General features: G+C 35.4%; 1 protein-coding gene and 1 pseudogene across 1 annotated transcript in view; one reads left to right on the forward strand and one right to left on the reverse strand.

Annotated features, from left to right (window-relative positions):
• Positions 1-24,487, reverse strand: part of COL4A5 (collagen type IV alpha 5 chain) — a 154,362-nt gene that overhangs the window by 49,482 nt on the left and 80,393 nt on the right. Inside the window, exons 38-41 of the mRNA XM_049767039.1 lie at positions 11,754-11,834; positions 11,019-11,117; positions 9,489-9,539; positions 6,959-7,144 (exon numbers count right to left, since the gene is read on the reverse strand). Coding sequence (XP_049622996.1) covers positions 6,959-7,144; positions 9,489-9,539; positions 11,019-11,117; positions 11,754-11,834 — 417 coding nt within the window. The remainder of the gene's footprint in view (positions 1-6,958; positions 7,145-9,488; positions 9,540-11,018; positions 11,118-11,753; positions 11,835-24,487) is intronic.
• Positions 1,525-1,644, forward strand: LOC125999888 (uncharacterized; annotated as a pseudogene).

Here is a 24,487-nt window from a genome sequence, read left to right on the forward strand (position 1 = left end):
GGAGAGGCCAAACTAATATCAAATAACACAGAATTTAGACTTAAAAAGTTATAAGGGACAGAAATGGACATTTCTTAATGATAAAATGATGTGTACAAAGGAAATAAATCATACTCCTAAACAGATATGTATCCAATGAGGGAAAAGCAAAATATTTGAAACAACTGTTGACAAACTTGAAGGAAGACATCAATAACAAAACAATAATAGTGGGAGACTTCAACACTGCTTTCTCACCACTTGATAGGACAATCAGGCTGAAAACTAACAAGAATATACTAGCATTGACAGGAGCAATGGAAGAAACTGGCCTAGTAGATATATACAGGGCTCTCCCAGAAAACTGAATGCACATTCTTTTCCAATACACATGAATCAATCTCCAAGATAGACTACGTGCTAATTGATAAAATATACCTACAAAAAATAAAAAGGACAGAAATTGTATGTACTATCTTCTTAGATCATAATGCACTGAAATTGGAAGGAGACACAGAGGAAAAATTTTATCACTTGGAAAATACACAGCTCACTACTAAAAATGTTCAGACTAAACCAATACATAAGAACTGAATTGGCACATGACCCTTAAAACTTCTGCAAATATTTTAATATGTAGCACACATATATAAACATATATACATAACAAAATACATATATATCTAAATACATCTACATATACATAAACAAAAGAATACTTTAAAAGTTCATGAGTTAAAGGACCTGGAGAGAGGTAAAAGTTCACAAGAGCAATGTCATAATTAACAAAAAGGGAAACATCAAAATTGTTAGAAATACAAAAAACTGATGCATTATACTAAATTATTTTATGTTGAATTTTAATTAAAAAATACTCTAAGGGGCCATAACGAATGCACAGCAGTAGGGTGTTTGCCTTGCATGCGGCTAGCCCAGGATGGACAGCAGTTTGATCCCCATTATCCCATATGGTCCCCTAAACCATAAGCAATTTCTGAGTGCATAGCCAGGAGTAACCCCTGAGCGTCACTGGGTGTGGCCCAAAATCCAAAAAAAACCTTTAAATGTTCATATTCATACATCTGTTTATAAAATGAATTATTACTTTGATCAGTATAAAATAAGGAGCACAGAAACATCCTGAACTATCAAGAATCTTTTTTACTAATAAAAATTACTATGAGATTAGAATAAGAACAATCAATTCTTACATTTTCCTTTGGCTATTGGGCCATGCCTGACAGTGAACAGGACTTAATCCTGGCTCTGCACTCAGAGATTCCTCCTGGAATTCTCAGAGAACCATAAAGGTGATGTTTTCAAACTGAGGTCAGGTACATGGAAGGCAAGCACCCTATCCACTGTACTTATCATTTCAGCCCCCAAAATATCACTATCCATTTAAGACTGATTTGTTTTAAAACTCCATTTTATTTAATGGTTTATGAGTAAAATAAACCACAAATACTTATCAGATGTGTATTTTTCTAACTACCTCATTTTATAGAATTGGTAAAAATTTTAAAGCACCACTAAAACTAATGATGTATGTTGGCATATTCCAAAGAGTTAATTCCATTATTAGAAAGAATAAAATAAATGCACCCCATATACATCTTAACCCAGGCCCTTTGCCTGGTCTGTATTGTGAATGGGGGGACAAAAAAAGAAAGAATAAAAGGGACATGTATTATCATATTGATAAAAAAAAAAGTGTCTTGCATGTGTGAGCCCTAAATTTGATCCCTTAGATGGCCATAAAATGAATAACAGTACTGCTGAATAAAATAAATGTAAAAAGGATAAGTTTGTTTCCATTGAATTATTTATGCATAATAAAGCAAGCAATTAGTGATGATTCTTTAGATAACATAAAAGTTTAACATAGGTGAAGAAATTTTCAGTTTTTCTTCAAAAGAAAACAAAGGTGAAAATCTAAAAATATTTATAGACAAGTCGCATAAAATAATCTGATTTGAAAATCTTTGACCATAGGTCATGGTCCTATTGATTTATATTTTAGAGAATATCTAATAAAATTTACCACATCACTTATGATTTTATTGCAATTTAAGTATATTTTTATTATTCACATTTAAAATTAATATTTTCTTAAAGAAAAACTATTACGTTTTTTGTTTTTTTTTTTTTGGACACACCCGGTGATGCTCAATGGTTACTCCTAGCCATGTGCTCAAAAATCCTTTCTGGCTTGGGGGACCATATGGACATCGGGGATCAAATCACTGTCTGTCATAACTTAGCCGCATGCAAGGCAAATGCCCTACTGCTGCACCACAGCTCCGGTCCCATAACTATTACAGTTTTTATAATTACTTTATTTAAGCAGCATGGTTACAAAATTGTTCACAACTGACTTTCAGTCATACAATGAACACCACCTCTCACCAGTGCACATTTCCCACCACCAATGTCCCCAGTTTCCCTCCCACATTCACCCTTGCCTGCCTCTTGGAAGACATTGTACCTCTCTCTCTCATTCTCTCTCCCCTTCTTTTTCCCTTTGTGACACTGTGGTTTGCACTATTGTTAATGAAGGGGTATATATCATGCCTATTATTTATCTCCTTTTAGCATCACATTTTTGTCCAGAGTCATCAGTTCCAACTGTAATTGTTGTAGTGGTCCCTTCTCTACCCTAACTGCACTGCTACACTATTTTTGGCAAGCTTCCTACCATGGACTGGTCCTCCTGGCTCTTATCTCTATTGTTTCTGGATATTATGATGCTATCTTTGTTATCTTCTAGCCCACAAATTAGTGATTATTCTCTGTGTATCCCTACCCCTGACTCATTTGACTCAGCAGAATAAGCTCCAAATCCATCGAAGTTTAGGTAAATTTCATGACTTCACTTTTCCTAACAGCGTATGTATACATACTATGTATGCATAGTATTTCATTGTGTAGATGCACAACTGTTTCTTTAGTCACCCATCTGTTCTCTGGAACTTGGGTTGTTTCCAAATTCTGGCTATTTTAGTAGTGGTGTGATAAACATGGGAATGCGAATGCATAGTGCTTGTCCACATGATGTTATTGCATTCCTAGTAATGGTACTGTAGGATAAAATGTAAGTTCAATTTCTAGTTTTTTGAGGAATCTCCATATGATTTCCAAAATGGCTGGACCAGTCTGCATTCCCCTGGCAGTCAATGAGTATCCCTTTCTCCCCACATCTGCACTAGTACTGCTTGTTCTTGTTTTTTTGTAATGTGCCAGTCTCTGTGGCATGAGATGTTAACTATTGTTGTTTTGATTGCATCTCCCTGATGATTAGTGATGGAGCATTTTTTCAAGTGTCTCTTGGCCATCTGTATTTCTTCTTTGATACAATGTCTGTTGATTACTTCTCCCCATTTTTGATGGGGTTCATATTTGTTAAGTTCAGTAAATTCCTTGTATACCTTATTAACACCCTATCTTCTGGGTCATGTTTCAATAGTTTCTCCCAATCCACGAATGGTCTTCGTATCCTAGTTAATGTTTACTTAAATGTATAGAAGCTTCTCAGTTTATTGCATTCACATTTGTTTATCTTTGCTTCCACTTGCTAAGTCAGTGATTTTTCATCCTGGAAGGTACTTTAGCTTTAGTGTTATGGAGTGTTCTGCCTATGTTTTCCTCTATATACCTTATGCTTTCAGGTACGCTATAAAGATCTTCAATTCCTTTTGATATGTCTTTTGTGTATGGTGTTAAAGGGTTCTGAGTTCACTTTTGTATGTAGTTGACCAGTTTCCCCAGCACTACTCGTTGAAGAGGCGTTCCTTGCTCCACTTTGTATTTCTTGCTTCTTTCCTAAAGATTAATTGATCATAAACCTGTGGGTCCATCTCTAAATATTTAAATCTATTCCACTGACCTGAGGGCCTGACTTTATTTCAATATCATACTGTTTTTCATGACTGTTGCTTCATCATAAAATGTAAAGTTGGGGAAAATTATTCCATCCATCTTTTTTGACAAAGACTGCTATAAATATTACTAGAAATTTATTGCTCTATATTAGGGGGTCCTCAAACTATGGCCCACAGGCCACATGCAGCCCACTAAGGATATCTATCCAGCCCACCAGTTATTTTTGCTACTCTGCCTGTTCTGCTTAGAAGGCCACTCGTCCAAAACTGTAGTGCATATGTTTTATTTTTTAATTTAAAATAAGATATTTGCAGTGCTTTTTAAACTATAGTCCAGTCCTACAACAGACTGAGGAACAGTAAACTGTTTAAAAAGTTGAAGATCCCTGCTTTTTATTAATTTCAGGAGCATGTGATCCACTTTTTTGAAAAATGCCATGGGAATTCTCATAGCAATCGCACTAAATCTATACTAAACTTTGTAAAATATTGCCACTTTAATGTTAATCCTACTAATCCATGAGCAAGTTTGTTTTTTTTTTTTTTTGTTTGTTTGTTTTTTGGTTTTTGGGTCACACCCGGTAACGCTCAGGGGTTACTCCTGGCTATGCGCTCAGAAGTCGCTCCTGGCTTGGGGGACCATATGGGACGCCGGGGGATCGAACCGCGGTCCGTCTCCTAGGCTAGCGCAGGTAAGGCAGGCACCTTACCTCCAGCGCCACCGCCCGGCCCCAGCAGGTTTGTTTTTATTTCCTTGTTTCCTTTTTAATTTCTTGAAGCAGTGTTTTGTAGTTTTCTTTGTATTAGTGTTTCACCTCTTTCGTTAAATTGACTCTGAGGTACTACATATTCTGAAGCACATTGTGAATGGGGTTATTTTTTTAAATATATATTGCTTCTCTTTTATTGTTTGTGTATAGAATAGCCACAGATTTTTTGTATTAAATTTGTAGTGTGTCACTTTACTACACAAGTTTATTGTTTTTACATGCTTTTTTGGAAAACTCCGGGATTTTCTAGATACAGTATCATGCCATTCAAAAACAGTGTGTGCTTTACTTCTTTCCTATGTGGATGTTCCTGATATATTTTCCTTGCCTAACTGATATGACAAGAACTTTCTGTACAGTTTTTCAGTATAAGAGGCAAGAGGGGGCAACCTTGTTATGTACCAGACCTTAGAGGAAAACTTTTATTTTGTTTCCCTTTGAGTATAATGAGTTTGTGGTAAATGGTTCTGACAATACTGAGAAAATTTCCTTCAATTCCCATCTTGTTGAGAGTTTTTGTCATAAATGGAAGCTCAACATTGTCAAATGATTTCTCAGCATCTACTGCTATGATCAAATGATTTTTGTTTTTCTTTTATTGACCTGGTATATTACACTGGTGACTTGCATAAGTTAAACCATCCTTTTATCTCTGGAATGAATTCTACTTCTTAATGGTGTATAAACTTCTTGAGTTGATGAATTCTATTTGCTAGTACTTTTTGACGATCTTTACATCTGTGCTCATTAAGGATATATTTATCTAGAATTCTCTTCATTTGGTCGTCTGTCTCTTTTATTATCAGGGTGATGTTCACTTTGTCAAAACAATTTGCGAGTGTTTGTTTCTTCAATTTGTTCAAAGAGCTTGAAAAGGATTGGCAGTAGGCCCTCGTTATTTTTTTTATCTTTATTCAAGCACCTTGATTACAAACAGTATTGTAGTTGGGTCCTCTTTAATTAAAAAGTTTGAAATAATTCACTAGTGAATCCATTTGGGCCTGAGCTTTTGTATTCTTGGACAAAACATTTGAATTTCCTCAATGTTGATAGGTCTTTTTGGCATTTCCAGATCAACTTAATTCAAACTTGGGAGGATGTAGGAGTGCAAAAATGTATCCATTTCTTCCAGGTTCTCTTGTTTTATGGCAAAAAGATTCTCATTACTTCTCTGAATCCCTTGGGTTTCTGTATTTTCTATAGTGACTTCTCCTTTTCATTTCTGATTCTGTTTATTAAGTTTCTCGCTCTCCCTTTCTTTGTATATCCTGTTAATGGTATATTGATCATGGTTATTTTTTCAAACAAACAATTCTTGCTATCATTAATATTCTGGATTGTTTTCAGGTATCCAGTTAATTTCTGCAATCAGTTTTATTATTTCCTTCTGCTTGCCCATTTCCAGTTCATTTTCTGATCCTTTTATATTTTGTTAAGCTATGTCATTAAATTATTTATGTAGGCCTTTTCTTCCTGAAAAATGTTTGGAAAGATATAAATTTTCCTCTTAATACTACCTGTGGATAAAATACCACTACCTCTTTTACACAACCACTTGCTAACCAATTATTGCTTCTTAATTTTAGCCTTTTCTCTTTTTAAAAACAATGACAGTAAAGTTTTCAATTACTCGAATATAAAAATAAAATATGAAGTCTAAAATTTTGTTTATCACCAGTGATGGTACTCAGCAACATTAATCTTGGCTAAAAGTGAGAGCATCTCTCCAAAATTAGTAAAATTAAATGACAGCATAGATACAAAATAAAAAGTGAATGTGGATGCAAAATTGAGACATCTAGAGAAACTAACACAAAACACCTAACAGAATGAAGCTAGCATGAAAAGATCATTATTCAATTTAAATCAAGCTGTGATGTTAAAGATATATTTTTTTATTTTTCTTGGTGTTATTTCTTGATTATATGACAGAACCACAACACAGTTTTGGAGTGAGCCACAGCATCCAAAGGGTGATCACTAATAAGATTTCTGTATGACATGCTGAGAACTTTATATTCAAAACTACAAATGCATTTTACTGCCACGTTATCAGTACAGCTAACTTTACATTTAATAAGAAGATAATAAATTCATGTTTGCTTTATTTGCCTGTTAAATTCAACTTTAAGTAAATGATGGTAAGTAAATTTAGGTAAATGATGATAAGTATTACTGGACAGAATTATTAGAGTACACGGAATTGGAGAGAACTAAGTATTAATCAAACTATTTACTTAGCTTGCTCTTAGATTATATTCTAAAATCTAGTGACTGGATAACCTGATATCGAGAAAAAATCTATTAATAAATATACTACATACATACCTGGTTTTCCAGGATAACCTTGGGGACCTACATTGCCTTTCAGGCCTTGTAGCGTTCGGCCTGGAGGACCAGGTGTGCCTGGGGGACCCTGTAAACCAGGGAAACCATGAAAGCCTGGTTCACCCTTTGGGCCCGGAGGACCAGGATTTCCTGGAATTCCAGGTAATCCTCCATCACCTTTTTGACCTATAAAAGCAAAGATACATTAGAAAACATTTTAAATGATATCAATTATGCTTATATATAAGGCTAATGTTATTCACTCATATTAGAACAAATAGGACATTTGGATAATTTAGATCTTTAAACACATCCTCAATACATCTCAAGTCCCATTTTTCTTATTATATTTTATTTATATTATCTATTATTAGCATACTTATAGAAATGTAGAAAAAAAACACTTGCATATTGAAAAATATCATGTGCATTAGGATATAGAGCAAAGATCACATGACAGGATATGTAGAATGGTATAGAATACATGTAAAAATACACTCAAGATGGTGGGAAGAAACATTTTGAGACTAATTTTATTTTTTAATTTTTTTATTTTTTTGGTTTTTCAGGCCACACCCATTTGATGCTCAGGGGTTACTGCTGGCTAAGCACTCAGAAATTGCCCCTGGCTTGTGGGGACCATATGGGACGCCAGGGGATCGAACCGCGGTCCATTCCGTGTCTAGCGCTTGCAAGGAAGACACCTTACTTCTAGCGCCACCTCACTGGCCTCTTGAGACTAATTTTAAACATACTTTTTTATTGAATCACTCTGAGATACACAGTCCAAAGTTGTTCATAATTGAGTTTCAGTCATATAAAATTAAAAATAGTAGATTTCCCATCACCAGTATAGACTTCCACCATCACTGTTCCCAGTTATCCCTACTCCTCCTAGTCTGCCTCTGTTAGATACTTTTTTTTTCCTTTTAGGCACTGTAGTTTGCAATACTGTCACTGCATATCACTTTACCTCCTTTCAGCACCCAGTTCTTGTCCTCAATGATCATTTCACACTATTATTGCTAGTGTGATATAACAATACTAGTTAGCTAGCTAGTTAATTAAATAAGTTAGGCCCTTATCTGGCCTAACTGTACACCTGCCTCCCTTTGTAGCAAGCTTCCTACTACGGACCAGTCCTACTGGCCCTTGTTTCTATTGTCTTTAGGTATTATTCTAATACTAAAGATGAAGATCTTCAATGGTTTCTGAATGTCCCCGAAGATCCATTTATAGAAGATTCAGAATTATAATCTAGATCAGCTCTTTAAATATTTTTCTGTTATCAATACCCCTGATAACAAAATAATAGTGGCCTATTAAAATAATTTTGCACCTTGAGATCATATGAATGATATTGGAATATTCAGATTTGTGTGTTTTAAAAAGTGCTCATAAAACAGCCAAAGAAAATGTAAGAACATAAATAGAAAGATGTGGCAAATGTTCAGTCACTCAATTAACTATATTGTGCTTATAAAAAAATAGAACAAATGATAAATAGTAGATATACACTCTGAACTAAAAAGATATACATATATATGTGTGTATTAAGTTAGTTTTCAAGAAACATGATTACTGACATATTCATAGACCATTTTCTTAAATTACCTTGATGTTACCCTATAGGGAGAAAATAGGTTTTCTTTCTTTTTTTTATTTGCTTTATTTTGAGTCACACCTGGTGATGTTCAGGGGCTACTCTTGTCTAGCAATCAGGAATTATTCTTGGTGGTGCTTTAGAAGACCATATGACATGCCAGGGATAAAACGTTTAGCTGTGTGCAAGGCAAGTGCCCTATTCACTGTATTATCTCTCTAAACCCCCAAATGTGGTATTTTTCTTGACAAAAAATAGAATATTTTTGAAATCAATAACTTTTTACACTTTTGCTTTCTAGCCTTATCATTTCAATATCAATTAGATAGCCAATAAATAGACATGTATGTATGTGTAACTTTCCTTAAAGATGCATTGTCTTAAAGAGTGCTGAGTGCAGCTAGAGCAGTAACTGCAACTACCATGACAACTACCATGACAATGATAGGAGAGAGGCAGGGTGTTGGGGTGGGGAGCAAAACGAGGGGCACTGGTGGCAGAAAAATCACACTGGTGAAAGGTTGTGTACATTCTATGACTAAAACCCAATTATGAGTATTTCTGATACAAAAGACATATTGTATTTTTGTAAATAAAATTGCTAAAAAAAGAATTATTTGATACAACTTTAGCTTACAGTTATCATGGCTTTTATCTGCATGTTATTACAATAAATGGCAGATGCCAAGAAATATTCTCTTTTAATGGGTCTAAGTAACAAGTTTAAAAACGTTTACCATTAATTGGGGCCCAAGCAATAGTGCAGCAGTAGGGTGTTTGCCTTGCATGCAGATGACCCAGGACGGACCTAGGTTCGATCCCTGGTTCCATATGGTTCCCTAAGCTAGGAGCGATTTCTGAGCACATAGCCAGAAGTTACCCCTGAGTGTCATCGTGTGTGACCCAAAACCCCCAAAAAAAGTTTACCAGAAAGTCCTGGGAGTCCAGGGGGTCCTGGAATTCCAAAGCCGGGTTGACCTGTCAGAAAATAAATCCAAATCCTCAAATGAATATTAATTAAAACAAAAAAATCTTTGAAATGTTTAAGTGCTAGAGGTATATTAAGAAATATATAAGATTTGTTTCAAGATAAAAATATAAATCCAAGATGATGGAACTATATAACTATTACATGTATTAGATATATCATTACTTAAATTACATATAAAATGAAATATAATTGCTATTGATATAGTGAAGAAATCATCACTAAAATAATCTGGGCAGCTCTTTTTGTGATTTCTTCTATTTTTATTTTCCTCATTCAATTTTATTGCTGTATATATTCATTAGTGTTAATATAGCTTCACACTCATAATTCTACTATTCCATATCCAACATTAAGTGACCCATATCCTTTTATCACTTTATATCTCCACTATCTCTTTTGGCAGCCTCAGGTTTTTGTTTTTGTTTTTTTTTTTGGTTTTTGGGCCACACCTAGTGACGCTTAGGGGTTACTCCTGGCTATGCACTCAGAAGTCGCTCCTGGCTTGGGGGCCCATATGGGATGCTGGGGGATCGAACCACGGTCCGTCCTAGGCTAGCACAGGCAAGGCAGGCACCTTACCTCTAGCGCCACCGTGCCAGCCCCAGCCACAGTTTTATGTTCTATTGATGATACCTAAAATTTGATTTCCAGGACCAGAGAGATAGCACAGCAGTAGGGCATTTGCCTTGCATGCAGCCGATCCAGTTTCAATTCCCAGCATCCCATATGGTCTCCTGGGCCTGCCAGGAGTGATTTTTGAGTGCAGAGCCAAGAGTAATCCCTGAGTACCTCTGGGTGTGGCCCCCAAAAAACAACAAACAAAATAACCTTAAAAACTTAAAATTTGGGGCCCGGAGAGATAGCACAGTGGTGTTTGCCTTGCAAGCAGCCGATCCAGGACTTAAGGTGGTTGGTTCAAATCCTGGTGTCCCACATGGTCCCCCGTGCCTGCCAGGAGCTATTTCTGAGCAGACAGCCAGGATTAACCACTGAGCAATGCTGGGTGTGGCCCAAAAACCAAAAAAAAAAAACTTAAAATTTTATTTTATTGGTAATTGTTTAATCTATTAAGTTTGATAACTTGATATGAAAAACTGAGTAAAAAAGGATAAAGGATTTTTCATAATAAAAAGACAAATTGATGTTTACATGAGGTAATGTTCTCACAAAAGAGTGGAAAATTTGGGGCCAGAGAGATAGCACAGCGGTAGGGCATTTGTCTTGCTTTTGGCAGACCCAGGTCAGACCTAGGTTTGATTCCCAGCATCTCATATGATCCTCCAAGCCTGCCAGGAGTGATTTCTGAGCACAGAGCCAGGAGTAACCCCTGAGCGCCACTGGGTTTTGTTCCAAAACCAAAAAATCAAGAGTGGAAGAATTAATTAGGAAGAGAAAGGTGGTTAGCAGCTTAGACAGTAAGGAAATTAGAAAATGAAGAAAATAGAAATAATGAAAAATTGTAATACCTGGTTCCCCTTTTTGTCCATGTGGTCCAGGAAGACCATCTTGACCTGGTTGGCCTTTTACACCAGAAGGCCCTGGTTCTCCAGGAAGACCTCTTGCACCTAAAGAATAGAGTAAAACAGGTAATACCTATCGTCCCAATTCCCTTTTCTTTCCATGTACCCTGTCATTTTCAAATTAGCTTCAAATAGTTTTATTCACAAGACATGTTTTGCTTCTGAGACATGACATAAAACCATGAAATATGGAAGGAGTAGCAGAATGGAAGAAAAGGATGAGACTAAGGGATAGCTTAATTAATAGTTCAATATCCAAAATCTCTCGAGTTTCTCAATTTAATCTAGACTATAGAGTATCCAAGAGAATAAGGGGTGGAGGTAGACAGATGAATCATAGATCTCTGATGGAAGCAAGATAAATGACTTACTTTAGAATTTAGTAAACAAAAGTACTACATGTTGTCATTCAAATAAACAAAACCAGAGTTATCTCCTCGTACAAGATACTTGAAATAACTTTCCCACAGAAAAGTGAGTTGCCCTCTAAAGATATCACACATTCAAATGACTTTTCATTTATTATTAATAAGTTGTCTACTTTACACCAAAAATCAGAGTGAAAAGTCAATGACCATCATGTTTCTTTTTCTTGAAATGTTCACAGTTCCTAGAAATAACTTTATAAAAAATTAATGAGACCTGATTTTCAGAATAACAAATTCTGTATTTTGTGCTTACCTACAGGACCTGGTTCTCCAGGAAGGCCAGGATTCCCAGTACAACCATTAATACCCTTTGGTCCAGGAAGGCCTGGGGTTCCTACAGTTAAATAATAAGAGTCAAGTTTAATAATAAAAGAAAAACAGAACTGATTGACAGCCATAACTCAAAAGGACAGTTTGTATATCATTAGCATAGAAACAGCGAAGAACAGAAAGGAAACCCAAAAAGATACAGATATTTTCTATATAGTTAAAATGATCATTTAGTTTTAAATTTACTTATTTAGAGAATAAAATCATTACATTTTCATAAAAAATAATCATACTACACTTCAAAGAGTTGGAACAATTTGAGATTTCAGGGCTGGAGTGATAGCACAGTGGTAGGGCATTTGCCTTGTATGCAGCCAACCAGGACGGGCTTGGTTCAATTATCGGCATCTCATATGGTCCCCTGAGCCTGCCAGGAGTCATTTCTGAGCACAGAGCAAGAGTAACCCCTGAGTGCCATCGGGTGTGCCCCCCCAAAAAAACAAAACAAAACAAAACAAAACAAAAAGAATTTGAGATCCCATTTCATAGCTGATATCAATCCAGCTATAATTTTATTAAAGGCTAGTAGATTTTAGCTATTATGATTTTAATTATTATGAACTCTACTTATAGATATCAGATCTACTTTCAGTTTTATGTTACTAATGATATTAGTGAATATTAATTTATCTTGGGAAATTATCTATACTAATAGATATAATATACTAATATATACCAATAGCTATAATATACTAATAGGAATGGAACTGCTAAATTCATACGCAGCTGTATGTCATATTTTATGTTTTTTATTAACTTTAATTTAGGCACCATGATTTGCAAGACTGTTAATGGTAGGGTTTCATGCATAAAACAGTCCAGAACTAAACCCTCACCAGAGGGTTTACTTTCCTTTATCACTTCCCTCAGTGTTTCCCCATTACCCCACCTATTGGTTCCTCTGTCCATTTGCCATGCCGAGCTTCCCACTAAAGACCAGTTCTCAATTTATATTTCCTTGTAGAATTTGGTATTTCCTTAGTATGTTTCTCCCAGATATGGTAAATATCATTCTTTATTCCCCCTCTTCTTGTAACTTCACTTAGCATGATACTATCCATAGCCATCTACACAGAAAATTATATTATTTTATCTTTTCTTATAGCTGAATAGAATTATATTAAAAACATAGTTTTGCCATATATTCTTTGCTTGCAGTCTTTAGCTCTGGGAGTTTCTCTGTGATGATGTGTAATATGTTCTTAAACTTGGTTTATTTCCTATTGTGAATAGGAATGCAATAAACAATGAACTACAAATGTCTGTTGTGAATAGTTTTGAACTCTAGGAATAGATGCCAAGGAGTGGAATTTCTGGGTTATTTGAAAGCTCAATTCCTACTTTTCTAAGAATTGTCCAGATTGTTTTTGAAATAGGAAGGGAATTCTGATATTCCCACCACGAATGCATAAGGGTCCCTTTTCTCCCACACCCATGCCTACACTGGTTAGTTTTGTTTATTTATTTATTTGGTGAATGGTGGAAGTCACTCTGGTGTGAGATATATCTGAGTTCTTGCTTATTGATCTTGTTTATTTTGTTCAAAGAACAAACATTTTCATTCCTCTTGCCTACTTTTGGTGTTGCTTTTTACATTTCCAATTTTTAAATCTGTGCCATTAAGTTATATATGTAGGCCTTTTCTTTTCTTTTCTTTTCTTTTTTTTTTTTTTGGTTTTTGGGCCAAACCTGGCATTGCTCAGTGGTTAATCCTGACTGTCTGCTCAGAACTAGGTCCTGGCAGGCACAGGGGACCATATGGGACACCGGGATTCGAACCAACCACCTTTGGTCCTGGATCAGCTGCTTGCAAGGCAAACGCCACTGTGCTATCTCTCTGGACCCAGGCCTTTTCTTTTCTGATGAATGCTTGCAAATGATAAATCTTCTTCTTAATACTGCTTTTGCTATGACCCCCAAATCTGATAATTTGTGTTTTCATTCTCATGTTTGCATTCACATGATTCCAGGAATCATGTGATCTCCTCTCTGATTTGGTCTCTGATCCACTGGTTATTCAGCAGTGAGCTCATTAATTTCCAGGTGTTAAAGTTATTTCTCCATTTCTGCCTGTAATTCAGTTCTATTTTAATTATATATGATTCTATTCAATCACATGGTCAGAACAAATAGTTGATATGATTTCTATCCTCTTGATTTTATAGAGATGTGTTTTATGGCCCTGTATGTTGTCTATCCTAAGGAATTGCCCATGTGCATTGGAGAAATAAGTGTATTCAGGTTTTTTTAAGGAATGGAAAATCTACTATCTACTAAGCTGCTCCATTCTATTTTTCACTTCAAATCCAGAATATCCTTGTTGATTGACCTATCAAGAGGTGACAGGGCACTGCTGAAGTCTGCCACTAATATTATATTGATATTGATATCTTTCTTCAAGTTAGTAGCAGTTGTTTTAAGTATTTTGCTGACCTCTCTTGGATATATATATATATATATATCCCTTGATTACTAAAAAAATCATCCTTCATTTGAAACCTTTTAAAGGCTGAAGTTTGTGTTATCTGATGTTAATAGGGCTACCCCAGCATTTTTAAGGGAGTTGTTTGCTTTAAGGTATTTTTCCAACTTTTGACTTTGAGTCTAAGTTTTCTCTGACCATTCAATATTTTTGAGGGCAGAAAAATATTGGATTTAATTTATTTGATCCATTTTGCCACTCTTAACCCTGGCCTATTTAGTCCACGAGTGTTGAGAGACATGGTTTTCATGGCATTTATTCCATTTTCTGTATAACTTTTGGTGTGTTTGTGGGGTTTGTTTTCCTAAAGTAGAAGACCCTTCACACTAGATCACCCTTAGAAAATGGACCAGTAAGAAAAGACTAGAATGACATATTCAAGTTACTGAATAAAATAAATTTTCAACCTAGAGTTTACTACCCAGTAAAACTCTCATTTATATGGAAGGGATGTATTAAAAACATTCTCAGACAGAAAAAGAACTATAATATTACAGATAATAAAATCAACTGTAAATGAACTACTAAAATATAACTTTCACTAATGTTATTTATTATTTTAATATATTTTATTCAAGCACCATAGTAACAAGATTGTTCATATTACAGTTTTTTCCCACAAATAAAGTTGTTTATGACTGAGTTACAGTCATACAATATATAACAACCTTCAACAGTGTGCATTTCCTGCCACTATGTCAACTCTCACACTCACTCTCACCCTCCCTGATGCCCTCTTCCCTGCCACCCACCCTCTCTGGCCTGTACCTGGGGCAGGCATTTTACTTCTCTCTCTTTCTCTTTCTCCCCATCTCTCTTTTTTTTTTGACATTGTGGTTTGTACTATTGCAAATTAAGTGGTGCCATGAATGTCCCTTTCACATTAGATCCTTCTCTACTCTAACTGCACTCTTTCATTATTTGTAAATAGAAAAGCCACGAATTTTTCATGTTAATATTGTAGTCTGCCACTTTACTATACAAGTCTATTGTTTCTAGGTGCTTTTTGGCAGATTCTTCAGAATTTCTAGATAAGTATCATGTCATCCGAAAACAACATGTGTCTTTCACCTCTTTAGTTGACTCCCAGGTACTTGCTTTCTTGAGGCACAATTGTGAGTAGGATTGTTTTTGTAATGCCTCTTTCTTCTCTATTATATATATATATATAAACAAAATCCATAAATCACTAACTCTAGACTCACAAAGAAAGGAGAGAGAAACTTAATAAATCAAATTGGAAATGAAAAGCAGGATATTATTACAGACACAGAAATTGAAATGGTAATCAGATTACTTTGAGAAACTCTATGCCACAAGAGTCTGGAAGAAACAGATAAATACTTTTTGTGGGGAGGTTTTGGGCCACACCCATTGAAGCTCAGGGGTTACTCCTGGCTATGGGCTCAGAAATCACTCCTGGCTTGGGGAACCATATGGAACGCCAGGGGATCGAACCACAGTCCGTCCTAGGTTAGTACTGGCAAGGCAGACGCCTTATTGCTTGCACCATGGCTTCGGCACCAAAACAGATAAATTCTTGGACTCCTATAACCTCCCAAAGTTCCACCAAGAAAATCTGGCATATCTGAACAGACCTATAACTATTGAGGAAATTAAAATGGTAATCAAAAGTCTTTCCCAAAATAAAAGTCTGGACCCTTATGAATTCACTAGAGAATTCTTTCAAACCTTTCAAGAGGACCTGATGCCAATCCTTTCAGGATCTTCCAGGAAATTGAAGAAAAAAAACACTCACAAATAGTTTTTCCAAAGCTAACATCACTTTGATAACAAAGTAGACAGAGATGAAACACACAAAAAAAAGAACTACGGACCAATATTCTTGATGAACACAGATTCAAATCTCAACAAAATACCAGCAAATAGGATCTAACAGCTTATCAAGAAGGTCATACACCTTGACCAAGTAGGATCTATCGCAGAGATGCAAGGATGCCTTAACATACACAAGTCAATCAACATAATATATCGTATCAACAAAAGGGAAAATAAAAACCATATGATCATATCAGTAGATGCAGGTTAATCATTTGCATTCATGATAAGAATTCTCAAAAAGATGAGAATTGAAGGAACTCTTCTCAGTATAGTCAACACCATTTACCACAAGCCCATAGCAAATATTATAATCAATAAGAAATAAACTAGGCCTTTCCTCTAAGATCTGGCACAAGACAAGGTTTACTCCCCTCACCATTTCTATTCCACGTAGCACTGGAATTACTTGCCATATTAATCAGGCAAGAAAAGAACATCAAGGGCATCCAAATAGGAAAGGAAGAAGTCAGGTCCTTATTGTTTGAAGATGACATAAAATATTTAGGAAATCTTAAAAAGCTTCTTGAAACAATACATTTTTATAGTAAAGTGGCAGGTTACAATATTTATTATTTATTTATTATTAATTTCAGTAATAAACAATAAATAACCTTCAAACTAAATAATTTTAGTAAAAAATACTTTTAGTAAAAAATAACCCAATACAATATAATGGTACAACGGTTCATCTGTTAATAGATTCCTTGAATGTCAATGGACTAATCTCCCTAAAATGACAAAACATGCATTTGCTGCTTAAAGAAAAAATATATAAAATCTTAGGCTAGACACAGGCTCAGAGTCACTGGATGAAAAACAATTATAAAAAACCACTGGAAAAACAAGCAAACAAAAATCTGGGACAACCATACTATCATCAGAAAAAGGCATTAAACTTCAAGAAAATAATTAGAGACAAAGATGAATCAGGGAACAATAGGCCAAGAAATACTAATTCTAATCAATATTATACATACCAAATGCTGGGTCACCAAAGAGTATACAGTTTTTGATTATATACCTAGAGAAATATATGGAAGATGACATGATAGTACTGGAATTCCACTCTTGCCACTGGATAGATCCATTAATCAAAACATAAGGAAGGACACAGAGATATCAAAGAGAAACTAGAAGAGCTAGGACTAATGTATCTATGTAGGGGCTTCCATACTCAAAAATCTGAATATACATTCTTCTTTAGTGCACACAGAACATTCTCTAGCATCATACCAAGCATTCTATCAGACCACAATGACAGAAAGTTAGAGATTGATTGTAAAGAGGATGTGGAAGAACTAAAACCTGGAGACTGGACAACATATTGCTTAAGAATAGCTAGATTATCAAATGGTCCCAAGCCAGAGCAATTTCTGAGTGTATAACCAGGAGTAACCCCAAGTGCTACCAGGTGTGCCCCCCTCAAATAATAGCTAGATCAAAGAGGAAATCAAAGAAGGAATAGAGATTCCTTGAGACTAATGATAATGAAGAAACAAGTTAATTAAAATCTATGGGACACAGCAAAAACACTAATTAGGAGGAAAACTAATAGCGATACAGGCCTACATAAGAAAAGAAGAAAAAATTACAAAAACCACACCTTAAATATCAGGAAATTCAAAAACAAAGAAACCTAAATATAAGTAGAAGAAAAGAAATGATGAACACCAGAGCAGAAATCTATACTATAGAAACCAAAAAAAAAATAGAATTAATGACAAAATTAATGAAACCAGAAGCTTCTCTGTTGAAATAATAAATTACATAGAAAACCACTGGCAAGACTTATGAGAAAAAAAAGAAAGTGCTCAAAAAAAATCAAACTGAATCCAACAGCATATCAAAAAATTACACATCATGAAGTGGGTTTCATCCCATGGGTGCAAAGATAGTTAAATATACACAAATCAATCAATATCATACGCAATATTAGTAAAAGGAAAGATAAAAATCATAAAATCATATCAATCAAAACAGAAAAGATTTGAAAATATCAAACACTAATTCATAATTAAAGCCCTAAGCAAAATAGGTGTGGAAGGAACCTTTCTTACGATAGTAATAGCTACCTATAAAAGCCCATATACAATGTTATTCTTAATTGTGAAAAACTGAAAGCATTTCCGCTGAGTTCAGGCACAAGGCAAGAATGACCATTGGGGCCGGGCGGTGGTGCTAAAGGTAAGGTGCCTGCCTTGCCTGTGCTAGCCTTGGACGGACCGCGGTTCGATCCCCCGGTGTCCCATATGGTCCCCCAAGCCAGGAGCAACTTCTGAGCACATAGCCAGGAGTAACCCCTGAGCATTACCGGGTGTGGCCCAAAAACCAAAAAAAAAAAAAAAGAATGACCATTGTCTTCACTTTTATTCATCATAATATGGAAGTCCAAGCAAAATCAATCGGGCAAGAGATGAAAATCAAAGGATCCAAATTGGAAAAGAAGTCAAATTATCTTTATTTGCAGATGACATTATGATATACATTGAAGACTTTAAAGAGTCCACAAAAATGCTCCTAGAAACAGGTGCACAGTGGGTAGGGCATTGGCTTTGTATGAGGATGACCCAGGTTTGATATCCGGCATCCCATATGGTTCCCTACCCTATCAGAGTTATTTCTGAGTGAAAATATAAGAGTAACTACTTGATGTCCCTGAGCATGGCCTAAAAAACCTCCTAGAAACAAATCAATACAGAAATTGGCTGGCTAAAATTCAATAAACAAAAATCAGTTTCATTCATTTATACAAATAATTCAGAGAAGATCAAAGACTCTATCCATTTAAAATAGTGTCAAAACCAATTGATTATGTAGATATGAATGTAACAAAAGAGGTAAGATATCTATACCAAGAAAAGCTCAAAACACTTAAGAAACTATATTGAAAAACATTAAGCTGGAAAACATCTTATTACACAACTAGAAGCTATAGTACAAAGTAATAGTGATCAAAACTTCAAGGTATTGAAACAAGGACACAATTTCAGACCAATTTTAGACTGGGTCAGAAGATATTCAGTGACAGCCCCCCAAATATATGATCAATTAATCTTTTTTGTTTTAGTCTCTCAAACTAGAAAATCTGGTGACAGTGGATTCACGTTTTTTTAATGTCTATTTTTTTTTAATTTTTATTTTGATCATATTGGCTTACATATCTTTCACAGTAGTATTTTAGGTACATATTAACATTGAATCAGGGGAATACCCATCACCAAATTTGTCCTCCCCCCATCCCCGTTCCCTTCCTGAAACCAGATCCTCCACCATCACCCCCCCGGGCTGTAGGTGGCCCCCTCTTTGTCTAGCTTACTATTAGTGATCATATATCTGTTTGGTCCTGGTACCCTCCCTTGTTTCCCCCTCTATTTGAGAGGTGGAGCTCGATCATTCGAGTAATGTGGTTTTGTTTGAAGGAAAGAAAAGCAATAGGATGGAGTAAAAAATAAGAAAAAATAAAAAAAATATAATGTAACACCACTTCTTCCTGCAAAGGCATACTAAAATAAAGGGGAAATTTTACGTGAAAAAACAAGCTCTTATCTACTAGGGATAAGAACTTATACTTTTTTACAACACAGGGGCAACTCCCACCCTGAACATATGTCATGTGGAACCAACTTAGACCCCAGGAAATTAAGCACTGACCATCCAGCCCTGACTCCTGGATCCCAGACATAGAAACGACAGAGTTCTCCATAATAGCTCCAGGAACCAAATCCCCTCCAGGGCATCCATAATGTTGCTCTGACACCAACATGCGCCAGTTCTAAATTGATAACCTGACAACAAAGAAATGGGAACAACTTGATCCAAGAGCAAGTTGTCCTTCCTCACCAGCCAACTATAAGACAAAATCAGAAGACATGTCACTCTTTGATCTGTGCAAAAGCCAAGATCGCAATATACAGATGACTGGTTGTTATAACCAGGACTGGACAGTATGCATCCTGGGACCACCACCGCCACCAACAACAACAAAAAGTACTAGTCTAGCTTTTGGTCTACTATTTGTTCAACAAACAAGATCTCCAATTCCAGAGGTCTGACTGAGACAATCGCAACTGAACGAGTCTTCCAGAAGCATAACGAAAGACTCTATCCCAGGCTCCATCCTAGGAGCAATGTAATGACCAAGACCACCAACTACAGAAGATGGATTAAAACGACACTGAAGAAGCAGAACTGCTAGAACCACAAAGAAAGACTTCATAAGCTCCATTCCCTGAGCTGCACAGCCACCAAGATCTCTAGAAACAGAGGTCTGATTTTACCATCCAAGACAAAGCAGAAGTCTTCCACACACCACGAAAGCAGCAAGGGGAGAGTAAATGATCATACAAGGAGTCTATAGTTAATCCCATGACAGTATACTGCAGGGGTGGAGAAATCCTGTATCTCCTAGGCCAAGGGAATTCTCTCTATTATATCCCCAATAGTTACTGTGCCTATGCAGGGAGACAAAGAAAAAAAGCACAAAATAATCATTTTTCCACATAAAAAATTTATTGATTGATCGATTTTTATTGACATGTTTATTTTGGTGTAGACATTGAAGTTGATGTCTCCAATTTTATTTTATTTTATCTTTCTCTTTCTTTTTGTACTCCACATGGTTTGATTTCAGAACCGAGACTATTGTGTGGTGCTTGTCCTTATTGCTGTAGTGCTCACTGGATATTTAATTTGATATTTCTTTCTGTATTGACGTGGTGTTTCAATTACCTTTTTCATGTCCTCGCTCATACTGAGGTTGAAAGCCTCTAGAAGGACTCTGCCATTTTCAGCTTATTTGGATTCACATTTTTAATATAATTACTTCATTTAAGCACTTTGATTGCAAAATTGTTTCTGGTTGAGTTTCAGTCAAAGAATGCACACAAGCCATCACCAGTGCATATTTCCCACCACCAATGTCCCCAGTTTCCCTCCCACTCATCCTCCCCCACCTGCCTCTTTTTGACTGTCATTTGCACTATTGCTAATGAAGGGGTATCATGCATGTCAGCACCCAGTTCCTGTGCAGAGTGATCAGTTGCAGCTAGCATTGCCATGGTATATTCAACTAATCTCTGACAGAGAAGTTGAGAACATGAAATGCAGTGAAGATAGCCTCTTCAATAAATGAAGTTGGGAAAAGTGGATAACCATGGTAAGAAATTAAGTCATACCTGGAGTCAAACCTAGAGTCATACCTCCTCATACATTAAACAAAAGTCAATTCAAAGTAGATCAAAGATACTGAGATCAGATCTAAACCTATAGAGTACACCGAGGAAGAGATGGGCAGAACATAAAAAGAACTAGACTTCAAAGGAGTCGTCAACAATATGATACCAATGACAAGGACTATAGAATCAAATCTAACAAATGGGACTATATCAAACTCAAAACTTTCTGTATGGCAAAAGAAATATGGTCATAAAGTAAAATACAGATGAGTGAGTGGGAGAGAATATTTTTGAACAACCCATCAGATGAAGTATTAATATCAAGAACAAATGTTAACTCCACAAAACAAAAATCTCATTAAAATGGAGAGGAAATAAATATATACAAATTTGAGGAAGGCCGAGAGATGGCCAAGAGGCACAGAAAAAAATGTGCATCATCACTTATTATTCAAGAAATCCAAATCAAAGCAACTATAAGGTATCATCTTTCACCAGTGAAGATGACACATATCAAAAATATTGGGAACAATCTGTGTTGGTGGTCATGTGGTGAAAAGGGAACTCTTATCCACTGCTGGTGGGAATGCTTCCTAGTCCAACTCCTGTGGAAAACACTATGTAGGGTTCTCAGCAAACTCATAACTGAACTACTATGTGACTCAGTAAGCCTGCTTTGGTTATCATTCCCCAGGACAAAATAATAAATTCATCCAAAAGGAGTTATGTACACATATATGTACACATATATGCAGCATTCAGTACGATAACTAAGAGATTGAATCAACCTATATGTTCAAAAACAGTTAAGTGAATCATGAAGATGTGGTGTGTGTATATTATATATAATAATATAAGATAGTGTATATTATATATGTATATATTTATATATATAAAATGCACTTGAAGAAAGACATCAATAACAACACAATAGTATCTGAAGACTTCAACACCACTCTGTCAAGATCAACCAGGCTAAGACTCAACAGAGATATACTAGCTTTGAAGGAAGAAATGGAAGAGAGGTGATTAGTAGAAAGATCTGCATTTGTTTCATATAGAATTAGTATAGAATTTATGCAGTATTCCTTTGAAGCACCTTCTAAATTTGTTTTTGCTCAAGTTTTATTGGGTTGTTCTATCATCTAAAACCTTTTCATACCTAAAAACCAAATACACATTCTTCTCCAATGCATATTGGACATTCTTCAAGATAGACCACATATAGGCTGTTAAACATACCTGCAGTGAATCAAAAGGATAGAATTTATATAAACTCTTTTCTCAGACCATGATGTACTGAAAATAGAAGAGACCTACAAATGAAACAGAGAAATAACTTTAATACCTGGAAACTAAACAGCTAACTACAGAACAACTAGTGGGTCAGAGAGGAAACCAAAGAGGAAATTGTCCAGGAAAGATTTCTGAACAAAAAAGAATAAGGAAATGAACTATCAGAATTTGTGGGACACACCACAGTATTAAGAGGAAATTAATAGCTCTGCAAGCATTTATTGGGAAGGAAGAAAGGATCCACCACATAAACAAACAAATAAAATATTAAAAATTAAAATAAATAAGAACTCTAAATAAGGTGAAAATAAAAGAGAAATAAAATAATAATAAATAATAAAATAAATAAAATAATAGAGAAATAAAAGAGAAATGAAATGGGGGAATATCAATAGAAATTACTGTTTCTGCAGGCAAGAAAATCAAAGAATAAGCAGATAATTTTGAGAAACTTCATTCCAAAAAGTGAGGGTACCCAGAAGAAATGAATACAATTCTTGACTCCTATAATTACTCAAGTTTGAATCAAGATGATTTGAAATACTTGAGTAGACCTGTAATTATAGAAGAAATTGAAATGGTAATCAAAAGTCTTCAAAAAACATAAGTCAACATCCAGATTGATTCACAACTGAATTACTTCAAACCTTTAAAGAGGACTTCCAGTTCTTTATAGGCTCCTCCAGGAAATTGAAGAAACAGAAACAATCCCCCAACAGTTTGTATGAAGCTAACATCACCCTGATATGAAGAGCAGACAGAGATACCACCAAAGAAGAGAATTACAAGGAAAACTACAAAATACTACTTCAAGAAATAAAACAGTACATAAGGAAATGGAAACACACTGCTCATGGATTGCGAGAATTAACATAACTGAATGACAATACATTCCAAAGCACTGTACATATTTAATGCAATCTCTATAAAAATACCAATGTCTTTTTCAAAGAAACAGATCAAACACTTCTGAAATTCATAGGTAACAATAAATCTCCATCAATAGATAATGGGAGGAATCAATTTCCATAACTTCAAACTATACCACAAAGTGTTAGTCATTAAAACAACATGGTATTGGAATAAAAACAGAACCTCAGAAAAAATAGCATAGATTTGAATATTGTGAGACAAACTCTCACGTTAATTAATCTTTGATAATGGGGCAGGAAATATGAAGCAGAGGAAGCAAACGTCTTCAGCAAGTGGTGCTGGGAAAAATGATGAGCTACATGCAAAAACTGAAGGTACATAGAGGAAAAACAGGAAAAACTCCATACTATTGAAGCTAAAGTAATCTTCAAGGCTGAAGCACCACTTACCAAGCAAGTAGAAGAAAATATTAATAAATGGGACTTCATTAAACTAAGAATCTTCTGCACCTCAAAGGAAACTGTTTCCTGTGTCCAGAATACAAAGACTATGAATTGAGTGAAACTACTCATCCAATAACAATCTTCTAAGGAGTTAATATCTAATATCTATAAAGCACTGGTAGAACTTCAGAAGAAAAAACGCTTATCCTATCAAAAATTGGAAGAGATGAACAAATACCTGCACAATAAATAAACATAGATGGCCAAAATACACAAGAAAAATGCTCCACAACTTTAATCATTAGGGATATCCATATCAAAATACTAATAATATATCTTAATCCACAGAGATTGGCACACAACAAAAGAACAAGAAAAATCAGTGCTGGTTAAGATGTGGGGAGAAAAGGAATTCTCATTCATTGATGGTAGGAATGCTGACAAGTCCAGCCTTTTTTAAAACAGTGTGGACATTCCTCAAAAACTACAAATTAACTTTCTGTATGACCCAGTACTCCCAAGAGTATACCCCAGAGTCCCAAAAACA

Source organism: Suncus etruscus, chromosome X (assembly GCF_024139225.1).
Source record: "Suncus etruscus isolate mSunEtr1 chromosome X, mSunEtr1.pri.cur, whole genome shotgun sequence".
In the NCBI taxonomy this organism is placed as follows: domain Eukaryota; kingdom Metazoa; phylum Chordata; class Mammalia; order Eulipotyphla; family Soricidae; genus Suncus; species Suncus etruscus.